This window comes from Python bivittatus, unplaced genomic scaffold, assembly GCF_059951505.1.
Source record: "Python bivittatus isolate LINGU-HERP-01145 unplaced genomic scaffold, Pbiv_v1 ctg000570_np1212, whole genome shotgun sequence".
Classification (NCBI taxonomy): domain Eukaryota; kingdom Metazoa; phylum Chordata; class Lepidosauria; order Squamata; family Pythonidae; genus Python; species Python bivittatus.
The window spans coordinates 668,706-689,923 of NW_028277097.1; the positions used below are offsets into that span (position 1 = coordinate 668,706).

Genomic DNA, 21,218 nt, shown 5'->3' on the forward strand with positions numbered 1-21,218 from the left:
TTTATTGCCTTCCCTGTTTTCTGTTTCCAGTTGAAGAATTGTTAGCCATTCTAATTTATCCCTGTAAATGAACAGTAATCTTGGAATCTTGTTCCATGTAGCACATGCTTTTCTCTTTTGCCATGTGCTAAATTGATCTCCCATCACTTTAACATCAATGTCAGAAGTCAAGCCCTGGCATAATTTGGATTTAACTATGCTATTACTCACAAGGCATGCAGCTTCTATCAGTTACAGTGGTACTTAAGTCTGTGAACACTTTTGAATTTTCAATATTACTGCATAAATATGACCTAAAACATAATCTGTTCTCCATACAAATCCTAAAACTGGATAAAGAGAACCCAATTAAACAAATGAATCAAAAATATTATATTTATTCATCGTTTTATTGAGGAAAATTATCCAAACCTAGATATTTGTGTGTGACAAGTATGTCAACCTTTGCTTTCAGTCACTGGTATGTCCCCATTGGGCAGCAATAACTGCAACTAAACATTTCCAATAACTGTTGATCAGTCCTACACATCAGCTTGGAGGAATTTTAGCCCATTCATCCTTATACAACAACTTCAACTCAGGGATGTTGGTGGGCTTCCTTGCATGAACTGCCCACTCAGGTCCTCCCACAACATTTCTATAGAATTAAGGTCAGGAGTTTGACTTGGCCATTCCAAAACATTAACTTTCCTCTGCTTTAACCATTCTTTGGTCATATGACTTGTGTGTTTTGGCTCGTCTTACTGCATGACCCACTTTCTCTTGAGCTTCAGTTCACAGACAGATACCCTGATATTTTCCAGTAGAATTTGCTGGTACACTTCAGTTCCATTAGTGATGGCAAGCCATCCTGGTCCAGAGGCAGCAAAGCAGGCCCAAACCATGATACTGCCACCACCATGTTTCACAGATGGGATAAGGCTCTATGCTAGAATGCAGTGTTTGCCTTTTACCAAACATAATGATTTTCATTCAAGCCAAAAAGTTCTATTTTGGTCTTATTCATCCACAGAATCTTCTTTTAATAGCCTTCTGGCTTATCCACATAGTCTTTCACAAGCTGTAGGCAGGCAGCAAAGTTCTTTTTGAAGAGTTGTGGCTTTCTCCTTGCAACCCTGCCATGTACACCATAATTCTTCAGTGTTCTCCTGATGGTCATCTCCTGAACACTGCAAGAGGCCTTTAGTTCCTTAGACATTACACTGGTGTTCTTAGAGACCTCCTGGAGTATGGTATGGTATGGCTGGTCAGTATAATGGGCTGTGGGAATAATCTTGGGAGACAAGAGGAAGAGCCACTGCCTAGAAAACGGTATAATACCAGACATCTGAGTCCAAAGGAGGGATGGGAGTGGAGAAAGCCTCTTAGAAGGGACCTTCCCTAGTTCTCCCATACTCAACCTTGATTATCATCCCATTGATTGAAATACCTGACTCTAATTTTCCCTTCAAATGAACTGATATTCCTAGAGGTTTACATACTTTTGCCATGCACAAATATGTAGCTTTGGATAATTTTCCTCAATAAATTAATGAACAAGTATGTTTTTGATTCATTTGTTTAATTAAGTTCTCTTTATCAAGTTTTAGGACTTGTGTGGAGAATAGATCACATTTTCAGTCATATTTATTATGTAGAAATATTGAAAATTCAAAAGGGTTGAGAAACTTTTAAGCATCATTGTATGCAAATGGTTGAAGCAAGAGATTGTATGTTCACTTGGATATTGATTATAATCTTAGTGCCTTATTATGTTAGGATTTTTGTTTCATGCATAATCCATAGTTATATGTTATAAACCATCAGTATAAGCCATAATTAAACCAAGGATTTTACTGGCTGTTAGAAATTCACTGCTTTATGTATTAAATTAGGATTATGAGTATTATACTGAGAAGCTTGGTTATAAAGCTAAATGATGCTTGTAGAACAGAACATTAAACATACTTGCTTCAGTATCTTGGAAATTCTTTGGTAACGTGATTTTCAAAACATTCTGCAGATTTTTTTTCTTAGTCGTCTAGATAGTACTATTATAATATGTGCACATTTTTAGATTCTTAGCAGCCAACTTTAAGAAAAGCAAGGTTCTCATAAAGTCTTCTTTAACAAGATTTATTTATTAAAAAGGAGAGAGATTGGGATACAGAAATGTCAACAACTGAATTACTTTCATTTTAGAACCCAATTTATCTTTCAGCTTGCTACGGCAGATACTTCTTCAATTTCTTTCTAATGTCCCTTCTAAATAAGCAGGTGGTCTTCTGTTTCCTTAACCACCAAGGAATATGCAGGTGTCTATGAATGTTTTCCCAACCAGCTCCAGTATTTTTATCAGGAACAAATATATTACAAATGCTTTATATCTTCACAATGCTCCTAAAGGAAGAATTACTTACTTAATTATTTTTCTGATGGAATTCGGCTTGGTATGTGTAGGTGAAATGCCATTTATTTAATAAACATGCATGATGCAACAATATTAACCAACAGGTCATGGGGAAAAGCAGAATACAAAACTCATAACAGACGAGATAAAACTCCTATTCTGGGGCATATTGTGAGCACCAAGTTTGTAAAGGTTTAAAAATCACAGCAGGGTTGGGGCATATGGACATCAAGGGAATGTTCTCCATAAGGCAGGCGTGATCATGGAGAAAGCTCTCTAATTAGATGGAGAGCTACCTCCACCTGGCTCCTATCACAACGGCACGTGTTCAATCCCTCTCCACTGCTGGTGTTAAATATTGGTTTATTGTTATCTTAGTACTAATGATATTGAAGGCTAACCTGTTTCATGAACAGGGTTTTAGCTACTTTTCAAAGCATAGTTAAGCAGATACTCAATTTCCAATAATCTTAGTGAAAATACATATTTAAATGGTAAACGAAAGCTGAGAAGGGAATGGTGGAGAAAGAAAGGGACCAGTGAATCTGTGGCCTGGAAATTTAACCATGGAGAAGTATTGGGGCAACACTTTCTTGAGGCAGTTTTCTGAAGTTGTGAGCTTGAAGTCCTATGAAATTCAGCATAATGATTTTTCTTCATAGATAATTTTATAATATTTCTTGGATGATAAGCTGTAACATGGTTTGTTTGCTTTTGAAGTTTTGTATTGTTGAATCCAGACACTGTGGTTTATTCAGAGAGTAAGGGTTAATCAAACCATGGTTTAGAGTACAGATGTGAACCAGATCAGTAACTTTCATACAAATGCAGAGTTCTACATGGAAGATAAGTCCCCCGGTTATTTCAGTGGTACAACCATTCTATATAGGCAACTTATCCAAATATAATAATCTAGGGATATGCATAAAATACTATAGGTAACTTTTTTTTTAAAATTGGAACATAACAGTCCATCTTGAAATGTACTCTCAGAACAGTTGACTTGGCTATGTTTCCTTGTAGCTAAACTCAAAATAACTTGTGTGGTGTTTTAGCCACAAAGCAAAATTCTCTGAATGAACATTCCTGTTCTGTTTCAAGTTTGGAACACTTGAAATGATCTAACCTGAAGTTGGAACAGCTCATTTCACTGCTATTTTCCATGATGGTGCTGCTCAAAATGACCAGCTTTTGTTCTGAGGCCAGCAAGTTTTATTTCCAGCTGAGAACATTAAATATAGCAGTTCTAAACTCAAAATATTGTGTATAAATCTTTTTTGTTTTATGGTGTTTCATGAATATAAAAGAAACTCACATTTATAGCTATTTTTATTGTTTGCATGAAGAACTTCCAAGTAAGTCTGGAGATGATGATGATCAAGTAACAAACCCTGTTAGAATTATCCTTTTATTTCCACACCAGCAAGCATGCATGTCCAAGCCCCTCACTTTTTCTGAGTATCTATAGAAACAGGATAATATCAGAATCCTGCAAATAATTCTTAATCATCATAAAATTGGAGGACAGAATGGATTAGATTATGTTCCTCTTCAGATTATCAGAAATTGTAATCTTAATTTATTTACAATGTTATTTGTAAGTGTAACAAAAAAATTCCCCAAAGAAAGATTAGCAGACATGCCTCAAATGCTTTTGGTGATTAAGACAGTCAGCTTGTATCTTTTAATGTTGTGTCCTAACATACTTTTCCTTTTGTTACAGTTTGTATTTGGAATGTCAAAAAATGAATTAACAATATGAAGGAGAAACTAAACTTCTCACTTTCAAAGGAAATCAACACTGAAGTATAGCCTTTTAAAATTATGTTTTGATCCAGGAATCTTGCAGGAAAAGAAGCTAGCCACTGAAGCCTTGCAGATTTGTTGTCTTCTCCTGCCACCAGCGAATCGTCGCAAGCTACAGTTGCTGATGACTCTGATGGCTAAGATCCAGTCAAATAAAGATCTTCCACCTCTTTCAGATACACTCGGAACAAGAACAATGGTGTGTGTCTACCAGAAATAGAAATACACTATGAAATCTTTTTGGAATTGCTCCGGGGAAGGCTCTGCTTAGTTACAAAATAATGACTTGTTCTAGAAATAAGCAGTATTCTGTGCAACACAGGGTGTGGCTTGTAATATTCTCTTGTTTTTTCCTTCTGCCAGTATAACTTTAAATTAAATCCCCAGGCTGAATTTCTCTGCTAAAGCAGGTGCAAGTTGGCAGCTACAGCTCTTCCCACCTATTTCCCACCACAGTCCTTTCATCTTTCTGCACTGCCTGCTGTGCAACATGCCCAGTTTTCTTTAGATTTACAGCAGCTAGCTGAGTGGGTGATAGAATCAAAAGAACTTTGGAAAGGGAGTTGAGTGGAAGGGAAGATATGTTAATTTTTTTTGTCTTTTGTTAGGTGTTCCATCCATAGGTTGATCCCATCTGAATGTGTACGTCTGAATCAGTGGGCTACAAGCATTAATGTTGACACATATCCCTGACTTATGGGATAAGAATAAATAACAAATTCAGTATATGGTGTGAGATCTGATCTCACTGATTTCTTCTCTGTTTCAGATGGTTCAAGCCTTTTCTCGTTGCATTCTTTGTTCTAAAGATGAAGTGGACTTGGACGAACTATTAGCAGCTAAATTGGTGTCATTCATGATGGACAATTATCATGAGATCTTAAATGTTCCTTCTGCCTTAAAAGCAGCAGTTGAGGAACATATAGCATATCTCCAAAGAGTCCAGGTGAGACCTACAGGGTTTAATATTCTCCTGTATATGACTTCTTTACTACATTCTGAAAACCAACCTAAATAAGCAGATTAAAGTTTTCTTGGAGAATTGCTATTACACTTCCTTAAGTTGACAGATCATTATCTATTGAATCTTTTACCCACCCTTCCTCCATATACCCAGCCTTCTCCCATATACCTCTTAGTTGGTAGGATGCAGAGAATTATGTTGTCTAGCTTCTAAATTATAGATCCTAGCTCGCATAGAATAGCATTAGCATCATGGGGTAAAACAGGGCTTTGGTTTCACTTGTGGCATACTGTCCCAAAATATGTCAAAACTGACTGGTACTATCTTTATTGGTAGGAGGGTACATGCTGCATGTGGCATCGATACAGCTAAAGCTTGTAATCTAGTTTATACCTTCTTTAGTAATCTAGTTTATATTACTAAAAACCATTATATGAAAGCCTTGATTGACCAATGCTGTGATGAGTAGTCAATGACTGTGGGTCCATTATGGGGACAACCACAACATATAGAAAACTTTGATGAAATGTAAAAGAAATAAATGATAAACAACATGAATTAATAAATGAAAGAAGATAGGTATCTTATGTGTCTGTGACACGAAGAGAAAAGGGAAGACTATAATAGGCTTGAATGAAAGAGGGTTGAATCTTCTGGAGTTTGTGAAGATTTGCAAGGAAATGAAGGTGTGATTTAATTATGAATGAAAGGGCTGAAATGCAGGTAAAAATATGAATTGATGTAAAGTAGGTTGTTGTATGTGAGTTTGGAAGTAGGAAGCCATAGGTTGGTAATAGTTCCATGTTATACTACAGTGAATGGTGACAATGGAAGAACTAGGTATAAGTTTTGGGCAAATTGTGCAATTTTTTTTTATAATAATTTTTATTGAAGCTTAAAAATACAAAGATAAAAAACTAATACAAAGAGAAATATAAAAAGGAAAAAGGAAAAAAATAAAGAAAAAAGAAATATAAAGAAATGAGTTGCCCCTTCATCAAGTACAAACAATTTCAGTAACTTATCACCTTCACTAGCATTTCAACCAAAAATCTCTTCATCTCATCATTTATCTATTATCAAATAATAAAGCTTCATCATTAAATCTTAATCAGCAAAAGTCCATTAAGAGTAAGCCTCCCAGAGTCACCCTCTGGGGGAGATGAGCAGCATATAAATTTAATAATAAAATAAAATAGTTACCAGAATTAACAATATGTATATGTTAACCTTAAACAAATCAATTTCATATTCCTTTCCTTTCCTTTACACAGTGACTTATCATTTTCTCTAATGATAGGTTCGAGAATTCATTCAGTCCTGGTCAAGAGAAGCCCATTAAAAGCTACTAGGAAAAAAAATCATATATTTTAATTTTCATAATTCTTTTTTTTTTTTTGCTTTTAAAAGTTTCAATGTTTATTTCTTTTAATTAATATCCCAAAAGCTGAGTTTTTTTCATTCTGTCTTTATCTTTTCTGAAGAACTCCTTCATAAGTATAACACATCTCTTTTGTAAATCAAAAATAAGAAAGTTGTCCAAGACGCTTTTCTGAGTTGAAATCCACATATCCAAGTTACTCTTCTGATTTATTATTTATGTGTCCCTTTTAGCTATTAAAACATTAGCCGTTTCATTTATAAGTCCTGTGTAACATTTTTGTCAATACCATTCTTGTAGCCTGTCCTTTTTAAATCCATATCCAAAGCAGTCTGATTCTTAGTTGTATCCTCTTCTATCTCCTCTTTAAAACCCATGTTTATAGTAGCAGACAATCTTAAAAGAAAGTACTGAGTCCACTGTTGCCAAATATCCTTGAATGCTTCCAGAGTTAAAATACTTTTCTCCATTCTGTAGTAGTGGGTCTTCCCCTTTAACTATGATCTTTAGTTCTTTCTGGTTGCCTCTAGTAACCAGCCTTCAAGGTCTCCTCTTATGTTTTTCTCGAATCCACAACATTTCCCATGGAAAGATTTCTTACACTTAGATTCAAAATCTTCATATATTTTAATAGGGTTTTGAACAAACCACAGGAAGGATTCTTAGAATTAGTTTCAAAATCTTATTTCCAGTCAATCTAGCCTCTTAATCCGTTTATTAACTTTCCAAAATCAATGTTCTAATAACCCTTTTGCTGCTTATTTCTGACTTAAAAAAAAAAAATCTTTAAGTTCTTAGACTTACATGAAACTTCTTTCGCTGAGGATTGAAGGAGAATCACCCAGTGTGATGAATCATGTCCTTCTGAAGATTCTTAATATTGAAAAAGCAATTTACAAGCCATCCAGAAGTGATTAAGAGAGGAAGTGGGCAAAGCCAGTGTCCCTTTGAAGGTTCTGAACCACGGATTGGGCAAAGCTGACTCTCCTGGCTCCCAGAGCTCCAAAACCCACCGGAGATTGCTGTTTTATGATCTCGTCATGGGGAGTGTCTGTATGGAGCACTGTGGGCGATCCTAGGGGAGGAATTTTGAGGCACCAATCCATTTGCCAGCTCCTCATTTTGCTATGGTTGTTGGTTCCGCAAAAAGTGAAGCCGTCCTTGGTCCGCCATCGCTTCCCTGGAACAAATTGTACAATATTCTGAATGAATGTGAATGAATTATTGTCCTAGTTGACATAGATGGTTAGATAAGAACACAAGACATTACAGAAAAAGAGGATGGCCATTTAGAAACCGAAGAAAGAATGAAAATGGTGACAGTGTGATGAGTATCTGTTAAGGGAAACAACTTTGTTTCAGGTATGTGATATAAGCAATAATTTATTCATAGATATACATGGCAAAGGAATTAATATAATTCTAAAAATAAATTTGACTGAAAAGATTGAGATGATTAGTAAAGGATAAAAGGGTGATGAGATTTTCTGAATTTGGAACAGTCCATTTTTTATTTTTTTGGTAGAATCAAGAGTGGATCTTGGGGAAAAATGGACATGGCAAAAAAGGAAAAACATGAAAGAAGCAAGAGTGAAGTTACAACTTCAGGAAGAAACTGTATGAATCCTATATGAGAAAGTATTAGAAGATAGATTAATCTCCCAACAGATTAAATGGAAAATGGATCTAAGAAAAGGGGATGTAAGGTTGCTAAGAACAGAGTAAAAACAAACATGCTCTGATTACCAGAGAATTGTATTGAGTTGTGCTAATGGGAAATATGAACTGCTTGCAAAGTGGAGTAATGAAGTGAGGGAAGCCGTGGATTAGGGAAAAACACACACACACATACATAAGAGAATGATTTCTGCACAATTGAGGATGAGAGAAAGATACAGCATAAAAAGTATGTCGAGAAAAAAGATAGTTGCAAAGAACGTAGTCTAAAGAGGGCATGAAGCAGTTAATATTAAAAGAGCCAGAGGAAATGCATAGTGATTTCAATGGAAATAAATGATTTATAAATAAATGAAGAGGGCTAAACAAAAAGCCTCAAACCAAGTGAATAGAATTTTAGTAATTAACCCTGTGATCACCCATAATTATATTAAGGGCTAAGGACTGTTGAAACAAAACAACCTTCAGGGATCCTTGGAATGATGGGAGATCAGAATCATACATATCTCTCAAGGGAGTGTATTCTGAAGTGTGAGGCTATTACTAAGAAGCTCTGATGCATACTTCATACGCTTGCATCTCATAGGGGAAGAACTTTCAAAAGGCCTTCTCTAGAAGCTTGAACTGGGTGCATTTCCTGATATATCCTATGCCACATCATATAGGATTTTATAGGTAATAATTAGCACTTGTGTCTGGATGTAACAGTGTAGTGATCTCAAGATAAGAGCAATTCTATCATAACAGGTTTTCTCTGCTAACCAGCTGGCCCCTCTGTTCTGCATTAATTAGAGTGTTATCACTCAACTTCAGAGGCAGCTCCACATAAAATGCATTGCAGTAGTTTAATTGTGCAATGATCAGGGTGTAAGTTACTGTAACAAGGGTTTCATAGTCCAGATACAGTCATAACCGACGCACCAGTTATAGCTGGGCTGGGCAAAAGTCCCCCGGCTATGGCTCTCTCTGATAACATTGAATGAGGGAATACTGGGAAGAATATTTTAGAGATTTCTGTGGAGATAATAGGGAAGTATTAAAGAGTGGAATTAAGCTAGGTGTTATAAATGTTAGCATCCAAGAAAAAGAAATGACAAATGCTATAAGAATATATATGACTACAGGTGTAGATGGTGTAACTGGAGAAATGTTAAAATACAGATGCAGTTTGTTTATGGAGTGGCTGTGTGACTTGCTTAACTGGTGCATGAAGATTGCATGTGTGCCTGATGATTAAAAGAATGCTGTACTCTTATACAAAGAGAAAAGTAGCAAGAACTACAGATAAATGAGTTTAAGTATGCCTAGAAAGATGTTTCTCAGAATTCTGATTAAACAAACACAAGAGGCGACAATAAGCAAAAATTGAGAAGTGCAGTGAGGACATATATTGAGCACAGGGTGTGCAGAAAGTCGTTAGCAGGTTGAGAAATGTATACATGTGAAAAAGAAAGTTTATTATATAGTTCTTAATTTATAGAAAGTATACAGATTAATAAAATGAAAAGGCTTCAGTGATATAATTTTTTGCAGAAATGTGGATTTGAAAGTGCCTGATCCTAAGCATACATGAGACTAAGGCAAGAATGTGTGGTGTCCCTTTGAATGATTGTTTATGTATTTACAGATAAATATATAAGGGATACTTGGGTGATAACATTTGTGTTGCTTAGGGACATAAATCTACTTATACATTTGGATGCAGAAAATGCTGTTTTTGGCCAAGAACACAAATTATTTTCTGAAAATATTAGGTGGATTGTATTAAGGAGTATGAATTTCAAAATTAATGCATCAATGACCAAGGTAGTATGTTTGACAAGGAAAATAGAGTACATGATTGCAGGTTACAGTAGTTCTTGTTTAGCAGCTACCTCATTTAGTGACTGTTTGCAGTTACAATGGTGATGAAAAAGTAACTTTATGAACAATCCTCACATTTACGACCTTCACAGGTCTGTAAAGCAAAGGGAAGCTGAAGCAAGATCATAAGCACAGTCATGGTTTCACTTAGTGACCACTTCACTTAACAACCAAGTTGCTGGTCCCAATTGTGGTCACTAAACGAACTACTTGTATACAAAAATGGGAAAAGTTTGAGCAACTAGATATATTTCTGTACTTTGGTAATATGGTACCTAAAGTTGGGAAAAGAGATGAGGCATTTTAAGATGTGCAGATGCTGCTGGAAAAATAGTGACTAGTACCTGGTCTGTTGTGCAGAATAAATGTATGTCAAAAGAAGTAAAATATATCTTTATAAGAGTGCTTCTGCCTACTTCATTACATGGAAATGAGAGCTTGGTATGTCCGAAGAACCATAAAAGTTGAATACAGTTGGAATCAGGTACAGGTAGTCCTCACTTAATGACCACAATAGGGACTGGAAAATTGTTAGTTAAGCAGGGTGACTGTTAAGCAAGTCACCATGAGACCAGACACAATTTTATGACTGTTTTTACGATAGTCATTAAACAAATCATCCCAGTTGTTAAATCACCACAGTCATTAAGCGAATCCAGCTTCCCCAATGGCCCTTTTTTTGCCAGAATTCGCTTACCGACCATGTGATTCGCATAACAACTGCAGTGATTCGCTTAACGACCGTTGTAAAAAAGGTCCAAATCGTGATCACATTACCACGGGGGGTGATGCAACAGTTTGCTATGGTTGTAACTGCGAGTACAGGTTGTAAAGCACTTTTTCTGAGGCTGTCATAACTTTCAACCTTCATTAAATGAACATTCGTTAAGCAAGGACTACCTGTACTTAAGAAAATAAGAAGAAATAGGATCAAGAATGAAGGGGCTCTGAATGAATGTGGATTGAATACAAAAGTGATGATTGAAATGCATGAAGGAGGTATGAATGGACTGAGTGGAAGAGAAAGACCAAGAAAGTCCTGAATGGAAGGATTGGATGAGATCCAGGAAAAATAAGTGAAAAGTTTAAAGAACAAAAATCACTGTATTATGTGTTGAACATGGTGGAAGCAAGAACAGAAAAGTGTGGTGAGATATAGTGAATGGTATTGATGTAAAGTAGCTTTAGCTATGTTTCCTTTTACTTTTACGATTTCATGCCTTTAAATTTGTTTTTGGCTTACTATTATTTATTTACCTTGAAAGGGAATAGCTTGATGGATACTGCTGTTGGTTTTATACTGTTTTATTATTGTTTCATACTGTTTTATTGGTTGTAAGCTGCCCACAGTTGTTATAAGATGGGCAGCGATATAAATGTTATTAATTAATTACTTATGCATGCATGCATGTATGTAGGTATGTAGAAAAGAGCCAGTTTGAAAAAAAGATCTGATCATTGATAGTTAATTTATGAGCCTCTTGACAGTCAGATTGAAATTTCTCTTTATTTTGTTATTCTTTTCTGAAGGTTTCCCAGTATTCTAAAAAAAAAAAAAAACTTCTTAAAACTAAATGCAGATAACTTTTCTCAAGGGCAGATCTATTGTTTAATTTTTTATTTTCATTCATGGGAACCGTTGCTATGGGTCATTCTTGTCAGTGAACTATATAATCAGAAGAAAATTTGCTCATCTACCTACAAGTCAAAATGAAGGCAAATTCTGACATAATCTTGGCCTCATCTGACCTACTATTTTCCCTTTAATTTCTACAATTATGCCCACTTCTCAATAGAATCCCTAAAATAGCTTACGAGAAACTTTTTGAAAACAAAAATTAATGATGCAAATTAACATTGAGGGAACCCGCTACAAAAAAGGTAGCAACGCTTAAAATCGATTTAATTTCTTGTGTCTTGTAACATAGAGACCTGTCACAATTAAAATATAACCACCACCACCCCCCCTTTGGAGCACATCTAGCATCTCTCCTAGAGCAGTGAATTTCACAACAAAGTGTTACTATCCAAATTCCTTCAGTGATCAATTTTGCTTCAGCTGATGAGGATACGTTTATCCTGCTTTCAATCCATAATGCTTATTAACCATGGAGATATGCAGACATAAATTCTACATGTCTCCTTAGAATATTTCTTTTTTGTGTAATGCAGATAAAATATCCAGAATCTGATAGAGATGCTATTTTGCCTGCTCCATCATTTTGTCATCAAATCAGCACTGATGAGTTTGAACACCAAAAAGCAAATTGCTGTCAAGGGCCACCGGCAAACTTGTTGGAAGAAATCACAGGGAATATGGAAATGTCCATCAAAGAAAAAAAGAAAAAGTTGAAACAGGTAAATGAAATTATTGAATTTTTCTTCAGTTTCTCTTCATTTCTTTTTCTGAAACATTGAAGTAATTCCCTTTTTATAGATCAGTTTTATAGATTTAGGGAAACAGATATCTGTTCATGTTAATTAGCTGCTTTGATTTATATCCCATCTTTGCACCCAGCTTGAACTGTTAAGGCAGGGTACAGGCAGTAAAGTGCAAAATACACAAATAAAATTCAAGGCATAAATTAAACCAGTGCAAACAAACAATAAGAATTAAAAGCTGGTGAAAGAGAAGTGTCTTGAGTGCTCTTCTACAGGAAGAGACAGTGGATGCCAAGTACAATTCACTATCTCCTTTGCCATGAACAAATGTTTTATAGCAAACATGTTGCCACATTTAAGAATGAATGTAACCAAGGTGTGAATAATTGTTACTAAATCTGACCAGCTGACAAATGGTTGCAGCTGGCACGCTAGCCATAATTATGCAAATGCATTCCTTATCACCATCTCACTCCTTAAGCTTAATAGCTGTGTTCAGCAAGCATTCCCAGATTGTGAAATTGTTCTTTCAACAGGAGGACCACCCCAGTGAAAACTGACTAAACTTCAGTCCCCCAATTTCCTATTGACCAGCAGCACCTTCATCTAGTCTGAATTTAATTTCAGAATTGTTCTCCCTCATCCAGCTATTTCTGTTCCCTTGTAGCCTTTTTACTTGCTCCAGGAAGTAGTAATAGCAGCTCATTGGGTGCACTACAGTGGTACCTCTAGTTACGAATGCCCCTACTTACGAATTTTTCGAGATACGATCAGCTCCGGCCCCAAAAATTTACCTTGACTTGCGAACTCGCCTCGACTTACGAACCGGATCCGCGGCCATTTTCCGCCTGTTCCACGCGGTCCGCGGCCATTTTTCCGCCCGTTCCATGCGGTCCACGACCATTTTTCCGCCCCTGACACGTGGTCCGTGGCCATTTTTCCGCCTTGCTGCGTGGTCCGCAGCCGTTTTTCCGCCCCTGACGCGTGGTCCGCGGACGCCGGAATGGATTAACGGTAATTACATTGAACCTTATGGGAAAATTTGCCCCGTGTTGCAACCAATTCGAGTTGCAACCAGGGTCACGGAACATATTAAATTCGTAACTCAAGGTTCCACTGTAAGTATTTTTTCCTTCTGTAATTTCAGATGAACTTTTGGAGAGGCCTTCACACAATGGCTTTCAGAATCTTGATAAGATTCTGGGTCACATGGAAGGCTCTACACCAGTGTTTCTGAACCTTGGCAACTTGAAGATGTGTGGGTTTCAACTCCCAGAATTGATCCCCCATGCTGGCTGGGGGAATTCTGGGAGTTGAAGCCCACACATCTTCAAGTTGCCAAGGTTGAGAAACACTGCTCTACACATAAAGGCCCTCTCTACAGAGTCTGAGTGCCTGTGATAAGGACAGCTGCTTGTGGGTTCCTCAGAGATGGGCTACAGCTCTGTTAACAGAGCTTTGCTAATGTTGTTGTAACCACTTACTACTATACTATAATTGAATAACACTAAGATCTTCTTTTTAAATATTTATTTTTATTTATTTATTTATTGTTAAACTTGTATGCCGCCCATCTCCCCCAATGGGTGACTCTGGGTGGCTCATAATAACAAAAAAGGAAGAAACACCAATCCCTCCAACAATGGCTAAAATCCATAAATAATTAAAATAGAAACATACATTAAAAATCCTAAAAAAACCCTGTAATTTTTAGCCTTAAAACCTTCAAGATGCTGGGGGGGGGGAACCAAACCCATCACCCCACCAGCCATCTCCACAGATGCGAGCCCCCATCCAGCCCCCAGGCCTTCTGGCAGAGCCAGGATTTAACCCCTTTTCTGAAGGCCATGAGGACACCAGACATCGGAAGGCAAGATGTTCCCTAGGGCAGGAGCCACAGCAGAAAAGGCTCTCTGTCTAGACCCCACCAATTGAAATTCCTTGACTGGTGGGGTCTGCAACCTGACCCTTCTGCTGGACTGAGTGGGGCGGGCTGAAATAACCAGGGCGAGGCGGTTCCTCAGATAACCTGGTCCTGTGCCATGAAGGGCTTTAAAGGTGATGACCAACACCTTGACTTGGACCCAGAAACAAACTGGCAACCAATGCAGCTCACGCAACAGCGGTGTTATATGTGTCCTTCTAGGGGCATTGAGAACTGTCCGCGCTGCCGCATTCTGCACCAGCTGTAGCTTCCGGATACACTTCAAGGGTAGCCCCATGTACAGCGTGTTACAGTAATCCAACCCGGAGGTGACCAGGGCATGAGTGACCGTGCGGAGGGCCTCCTGATCCAGGAAGGGGCGTAACTGCCACACAACACGAAGTCATGCAAAGGCCTTCCTAGGCACGACTGCCACCTGCTCTTCGAGCAGGACTCGTGAGTCCAGGAGGACCCCCAGATTACGCACCGGGTCTGTCTGGGGTAGTGCAACCCCATCAAGAACCAAAGATGACAAACTCCTAGATCTTGAGGCTCCCCGTACCCACAGCCACTCTGTCTTACCAGGGTTCAGTCGAAGCCTGTTGTTCCCCATCCAGGCCCCCACAGCCTCCAGGCACCGAGAGAGGGCAGTCACAGCGTCACTTAAGGCACTTGGGTTGGAGATGTATAATTGGGTATCATCAGCATACTGATGATACCTCATCCCATGGTGCCGGATGATTTCACCCAACGGTTTCATGTAGATGTTAAATAGGAGCGGTGAAAGCACCGAACCCTGAGGCACCCCACAAAGTAGGGGCTGGACCTCTCGCTCCCTATCAACACCAATTGGGTTCGGCCTTGGAGAAAGGAACTGAGCCAGCACAACGCTGTGCCACCCAGCCCCAACTCCTGCAGCCCACCCAAAAGGATACCATGGTCGATGGTATCGAAAGCCACTGAGAGGTCAAGAAGAGCAAGGATGGATGAACTCCCCCCATCCTAACTAACCCCATCCGTTTCCTCCAGGATCCTGAAGCTGTCGCGCGACCACCTTTTCCACCACCTTCCCTAAAAAGGGGAGGTGGGAGACTGGACGAAAATTGTCCAGAAGGGTGGGGTCTAGCGACAGTTTCTTGAGGAGTGGACGGACCAAAGCCTCTTTGAAAGGCTTTGGGAACACCCCCTCCTGCAAGGATGAATTGACCACCGCCAGAACCCACCCTAAGGTCACCTCCTTGGTAGCTTTAACTAGCCAGGAGGGACAAGGATCTAAACCACAGGTAGTTGCACTGACAGCCTTGAGGGCCCTGTCCACTTCCTCAGGGACAACAGGATCAAACCGTTCCCAGATAACTGGGTAAGAACGCTCCCTGGGCAAATATATGTTGAATAAATCTTTAATTCTGATCCTGCAATTTATCAGTTATTTTCACATACCTCTGCAAGTATTTGTAGCACTGAGACTACAAACGCTATAGTCTATAGCTGGGATTTATGCCAGATGTAAATATTTCCATTGTGTCAGGTGCTACCCAGAAACCATATGTATATAAAACACAAATACTTTCAAAGCAACGGAGGTAGATTTGATAAACTTAACTCTGGGCCTAATCAAGAGAGATCTGGAATCTTGCCTCTCTAGAATCTTACAATCCCTCTCTACAAATACCCAGTGCACATGTAGACAACCTGATTCAAAGGCGAGGTAACCTTCAGGAATTCAACTAAAACTCAACTTAACTGCAAAGCCTTAAGTACATTAAAAACATTTTTCCCATTTAATGCATAATACAACATAGGACCTTGACATCTGTTGAGGCTTGCCATGTCTGAACCTTCTTGAATGGAATCAGAAATTACCCCATTATTCCTTTGAGTTTTCAACAATATCGATAGCAATGCAGATGTATCTATAAGAGAGTCTCCTTTTGAATCTGGTGGCTCTTAGGGTCTTCCTTACTACTTAAATATAAATCATTTTTTTCTTCTAGAATGTTTACTGGATTTGTAAATATTACAGTCATATGACAGATGCTTGTAGCTTACAAAAGTTTGTAAAATTCCCATCAAAGAACCAAAGATATTCTTAAATGTAAGGTAGGAGCCCCTAAATATGGACTTGATTAGTAAAATTGTCATGTTTTAGTGTTTAAAAAAATGGTTATTTTAAATTATATTGTCTCATCATGGCTTAATCGTTTTGGTTGAATTTATAGTAATGAAATAATTGCAGTATTTCTATGTTTCAGAACAAAAATAGGTCTCTATGATTAATGTTGTATATTCGTGCTGTGGAGATAACAAAAGCAAAGCATAACTTAAGTACTATATGCTGTGCCATAATCTTTTATGAAATATATGTCAAATATTTTTTTCTTATAGCGAAAAGTCAGAATTGTATATATGCCTGCTTTTAGTGAACAAACTAAAATTCCTTAACATAGAGTATTCCTTTTCAGTTTCAGAAAGCTTATCCTGATGTATATAAGGAACGCTTTCCTACTCCTGAAAGTGAAGCAGTTCTTTTTCCAGAAAAAAATAAACAGAAACCACTGTTGATGTGGGCATTTAAAAGGCCTTTCCCGCCATTTCAAAGAACAAGAAGCTTTCGCATGTAAGACTGTGAACAAGCTGAATCTCTGTAATTATTTCAGAATTATACCTTTGGAACATCTGAAATTCCATGTAGGTGCTGAAACATGTTTAACAAAGAGGAAAATCAAGGCGGAACACTGCTAGGCTGAGCCATTATCAGTATTTTGCAGAAAATCTTTTGGTGTTTTTAAAATTTTCTTTATGTTGTTTAAGTCAAGGTTAGGAAATAGTGAACTGATTCAGATGATCACATCATTGCGTATGAGAGATTAGACCGAAATAGGAAGAGTTCTTTTGCTTATACAAGTCACAGTTAAATCAAGAAGTCTCTAATAAGTCTTTGTTTCTAGTATCATCCAAACTGAACATGAGTTGTTATTAGTATAATAACAAAACCACCGGAGGCATTCTAGTATTATCCTAGTGACTGGGCAAGTTCAGACTCAGTGTGATGGGTGAAATAGGTTGCTACGGCTTGCACAGTAAACTAAGTTTAAAACAAACCTTGGCTTAGAGGAATTTGTGAACCCCATGACAGTCTCTAGAGAGGAGAGTAAGTAGTACATTTCTATTCCTTCTGTTGAAGTCTGAGGTTACCCTGAGATCCTCAGAGCATTTGGGGAGAGGTGCAGAATCTGGGCTGAGTTCACAGAATGGCTCTGTTCACTAAACTCCTTTAACTGGCCGTGGGAAATATAGTTTGCCACCCTAATAAGAGGACTGGTCAAATGAACCAACCAATGCTGAGGTTGCATTTGGCCCCAGACTTAGTGTTGTTTTGGATCCCCCCTCCCGAATCAGCTACATCACCCAAAGAGAGGGTTAGAGGGTTAAACTTTTTTTTCTCTACAAGCAATACAGTTCCAAAAAGGCCACATAAAGATTGCATCTATTTGCTCATTTTAGCTTTCATACATACATACATACATACATACACGTGCACACACAGGTGTGTGAAAGAGAAGCAGGATGGGGTAGAGGTCTTTATTGTGCTGAGTGCACCACCACCAATCTTTTTTACTCTCATTTGGGGCAGAGAGGAGAATGCTAGGCAGTGAAAAGGGAAGTACCAGCCTCCTTTGTGCCAGCTGAGAGGGCTGTAAATATGGAGACTGAATGATCGATCGAGCTGCCAGCTCACAACATTTACTGGAAGAAAGAGTGTCTTGGTATGCAGTATAGTGTGAATGCAATCTATATATAAGCCCACATAGGGAATCAATGATGAAACAAAAGCTGCAATTTACGTACTTGCATCAAACATTGAGATGCAAGTACTTAAGGAGGGAGTTTATGTCAAGATGTCACCATACGGACGTTATCATTTTGCTGCAATCTTGGCTTGCTGAGAATATCTATGGTATTGTACTTTGTAAGCAATCATCATGGATTTGCTTTATGTATAAACCCGACCATTGTGACGTAGTCAGTGAGCCATACTTTAGACCAGTCATGGCCTAATATGTTTTGTGATCCCACCCATTTCCTGCAAGACTCCTATTATTCCTATTTCCCTCTAGTTTTAACATTTTCTCTCCCTGCCTCAGGAGAAGGTGATGTTATAGTCTCAGAGGTGAGCACTTCATCTCCCTTTTTCAGCCTATTTCCTAAACTATCCCAGCACAAAGATTTAAAGATATTTGTACCTTGCCTTTCTTGTGCTTGAGTGAATCTGATAGTAGCTGAGTTTATGCATCACACAAGATGGTTTATTTGATCATGATTTCTTGAACAAACCAAAGTGGCCTGTATAAAGTTACTGGTGGTGGCTGGTATAATAAAGATCTATGCTTACTAGTTCCTTCTGACTATTAAACTAATTTTCATATTTTTAAGATTCTAATATTTTTCACCATAGTTTCCAGTTTGGACAAAATGAACAAGTTACTTAGAGACTTCAAGATTTAATTGCCATTTAGGTGATGGGGCTATGTGTATAGGAAAAATCCTTCATATTTTTGTTTGTTAACTTCAGATGTGATTGTCTAATGCAGTTCACTGGGTAACAATGACTACTGTGCCTGTCATGGGAGGATATGAAAAAATTATCTTCATGAAAGGATAAACTGCACATGTAGGTGGCACTGAATTTTAGAAGACAACATGTGTTATCTACTTGAATGAACCTGCAGCACTGGATTGACTAGCTAAAGCTTTATACCATTGATCTTAACAAGGAGCAAATTGTATACATTCTTAGTCAGATCCCTGAGTAAGAATTTCAGAAAGGAACTTTGCAGGATGAAGCCTTTTATTACATTACCTATGTGATACTTACACAATACCAGACTGACTTCCGGGAAGCATTCTGGCTGTATCTAAAGGAGAAAGAAAGAAAGAAAGAAAGAAAGAAAGAAAGAAAGAAAGAAAGATAGAAAGAAAGAAAGAAAGAAAGAAAGAAAGAAAGAAAGAAAGAAAGAAAGAAAGAAAGAAAGAAAGAAAGAAAGAAAGAAAGAAAGAAAGACAGACCAGTGATCATGTCTCACATGCTTGCAAGATGGGTATATGGTTTATTCACACTGTATACGCTTTATTCAGAGACACTGCTTTATGCAGTTGTTATTTAATCCTGGGTATAATTTTTGAAATGAGAAATAGTCTACTTGAAAAGAGTCTATTGTAGGTGCTAAAGATATTCCTTCTAGTTTATGCCTTTGTTGAGACACGCCCAACTAGGAACCTAAAGGACAGCTTAGAATAATCTTAGTATGATTCCTAAGTATATAATAATGTTCCCTTTCTGTAATATTAAAAATCACATTTCAATAGCAATTTTTGAATGGACTGTGGGGACATAGACCCCAGGCTTTGGGAAGGGATGGGTGCATAGGTTTTACATCTTTGCCATGATAGCACAGCACCTAAAAACCCACCCTACCTCCAAACCCAGTTGTGTCAAACTTACCTTGTCACCACAGCTTAATTCAGAAATAGAGAGGAAAGTTAGAGTCTTTTAACAAGTGAACAAACTGCTGGGGGTATTTCCTCAGGCAGAAGTTGAAATCTCATAGCTTAAGCTGTAGAATAATTTTATATGGCCTTCCCAGTTGTTGCACCAGATTCAGAGTTTGCCAAAATTCTGTAATTTAGGATTGCAGGAGCTGAATTTATAAAACCACGACTGCTGCTCAGTCCCAGTAAGACCGAGTCAAAATGGTCAACATTTAAAACAATGATTCTCAAAGCTATTGCCTTCCTGATTTTCACTTTGAATTGTTGATTCAATTTGTCAAAATGTGCATTTATGTATGCACACACAAAAAAGCATATGCATTCAAAGACACCCCATTCAATTTAACATGTGGAACTGAAGATTTGATTTGAAAAGGGGAGTTGACTCAAATCGCCTTCATAATGAATGTCTGAATCAAATATTCATTCAGCTTACCATAGTTTTAAAAACAAAGAATTTCCCCTTGCAACCACAGGAGAAAACTGGAAATTCTTGCCCTGCTCATCTGCGTGATGTAGCCCCACCACTTCATTCTAGCACCCTATCTGCTGCTCCCAAAACTGTTAAGTATGGCTGCCATTCATCCAAAAGTTGCCATCCATTTTTTACATATTCTAAATGTGCATGTGTGTGAAAAATAAGCATTATTTAAAAATGGAGCATAACAAAACACAAGACACTGGATTGTCATATGAATTTCACTGTTGTACATAATGGGCTAGCTAATGTATGTATGGGGTGTCCCCCAAATCTACTGCACATCTAAAGAATTTCAGAAAATAAAATGTTGTTTTTAAGATCTTTGCTTTATATAAGATTTTTGTCCAGTATAAACAATAACTTCCATAATAAGGGAAAATGCCTTGCTAAACACATTTGGGTAGTTGACTCCTCTAACCAAAGCATAATATAGTGTAAGAACCAGGTATACAGTATTCACAGGGGTAAGTACAAAGAAACAAATCCATTTGAATTCAGTGTTTACTTCCAAGTAAGCATTCTTATGACTTGAGTTTTAAAGGAGGTGTAAGAACTAGCTAATTATGTTTTTAAAGTGTAGTAATTTAATGAAGAAATTTCATGAGCAGCTCCTAAGATAATTGCCTCAATAGAGTCCTTCAGGTTTGTCCTTATCCATTCCACCTACTGTTCCTGAAATTCTAATAAAATACTGCTGCTTCTTCCCAACAAATCCCAATTTGACTTATATACAAGGGCACAGTGAGCACGTGTATATGTTATGGTATTGACTTTTACTTCTGGAAGGCCACCACATACTGA

At 37.8% G+C, this 21,218-nt stretch overlaps 1 protein-coding gene across 1 annotated transcript in view; it reads left to right on the plus strand.

Moving 5' to 3' along the window:
- DEPDC1B (DEP domain containing 1B) overlaps positions 1-20,704 on the plus strand; it is a 46,624-nt gene extending 25,920 nt beyond the window's left edge. Inside the window, exons 8-11 of the mRNA XM_007429286.3 lie at positions 4,228-4,394; positions 4,965-5,141; positions 12,253-12,438; positions 16,849-20,704. Of these exons, the coding sequence (XP_007429348.2) occupies positions 4,228-4,394; positions 4,965-5,141; positions 12,253-12,438; positions 16,849-17,007 (689 nt within the window). The 3' untranslated portion in view covers positions 17,008-20,704. The remainder of the gene's footprint in view (positions 1-4,227; positions 4,395-4,964; positions 5,142-12,252; positions 12,439-16,848) is intronic.
- Positions 20,705-21,218: the final 514 nt, after the last annotated feature.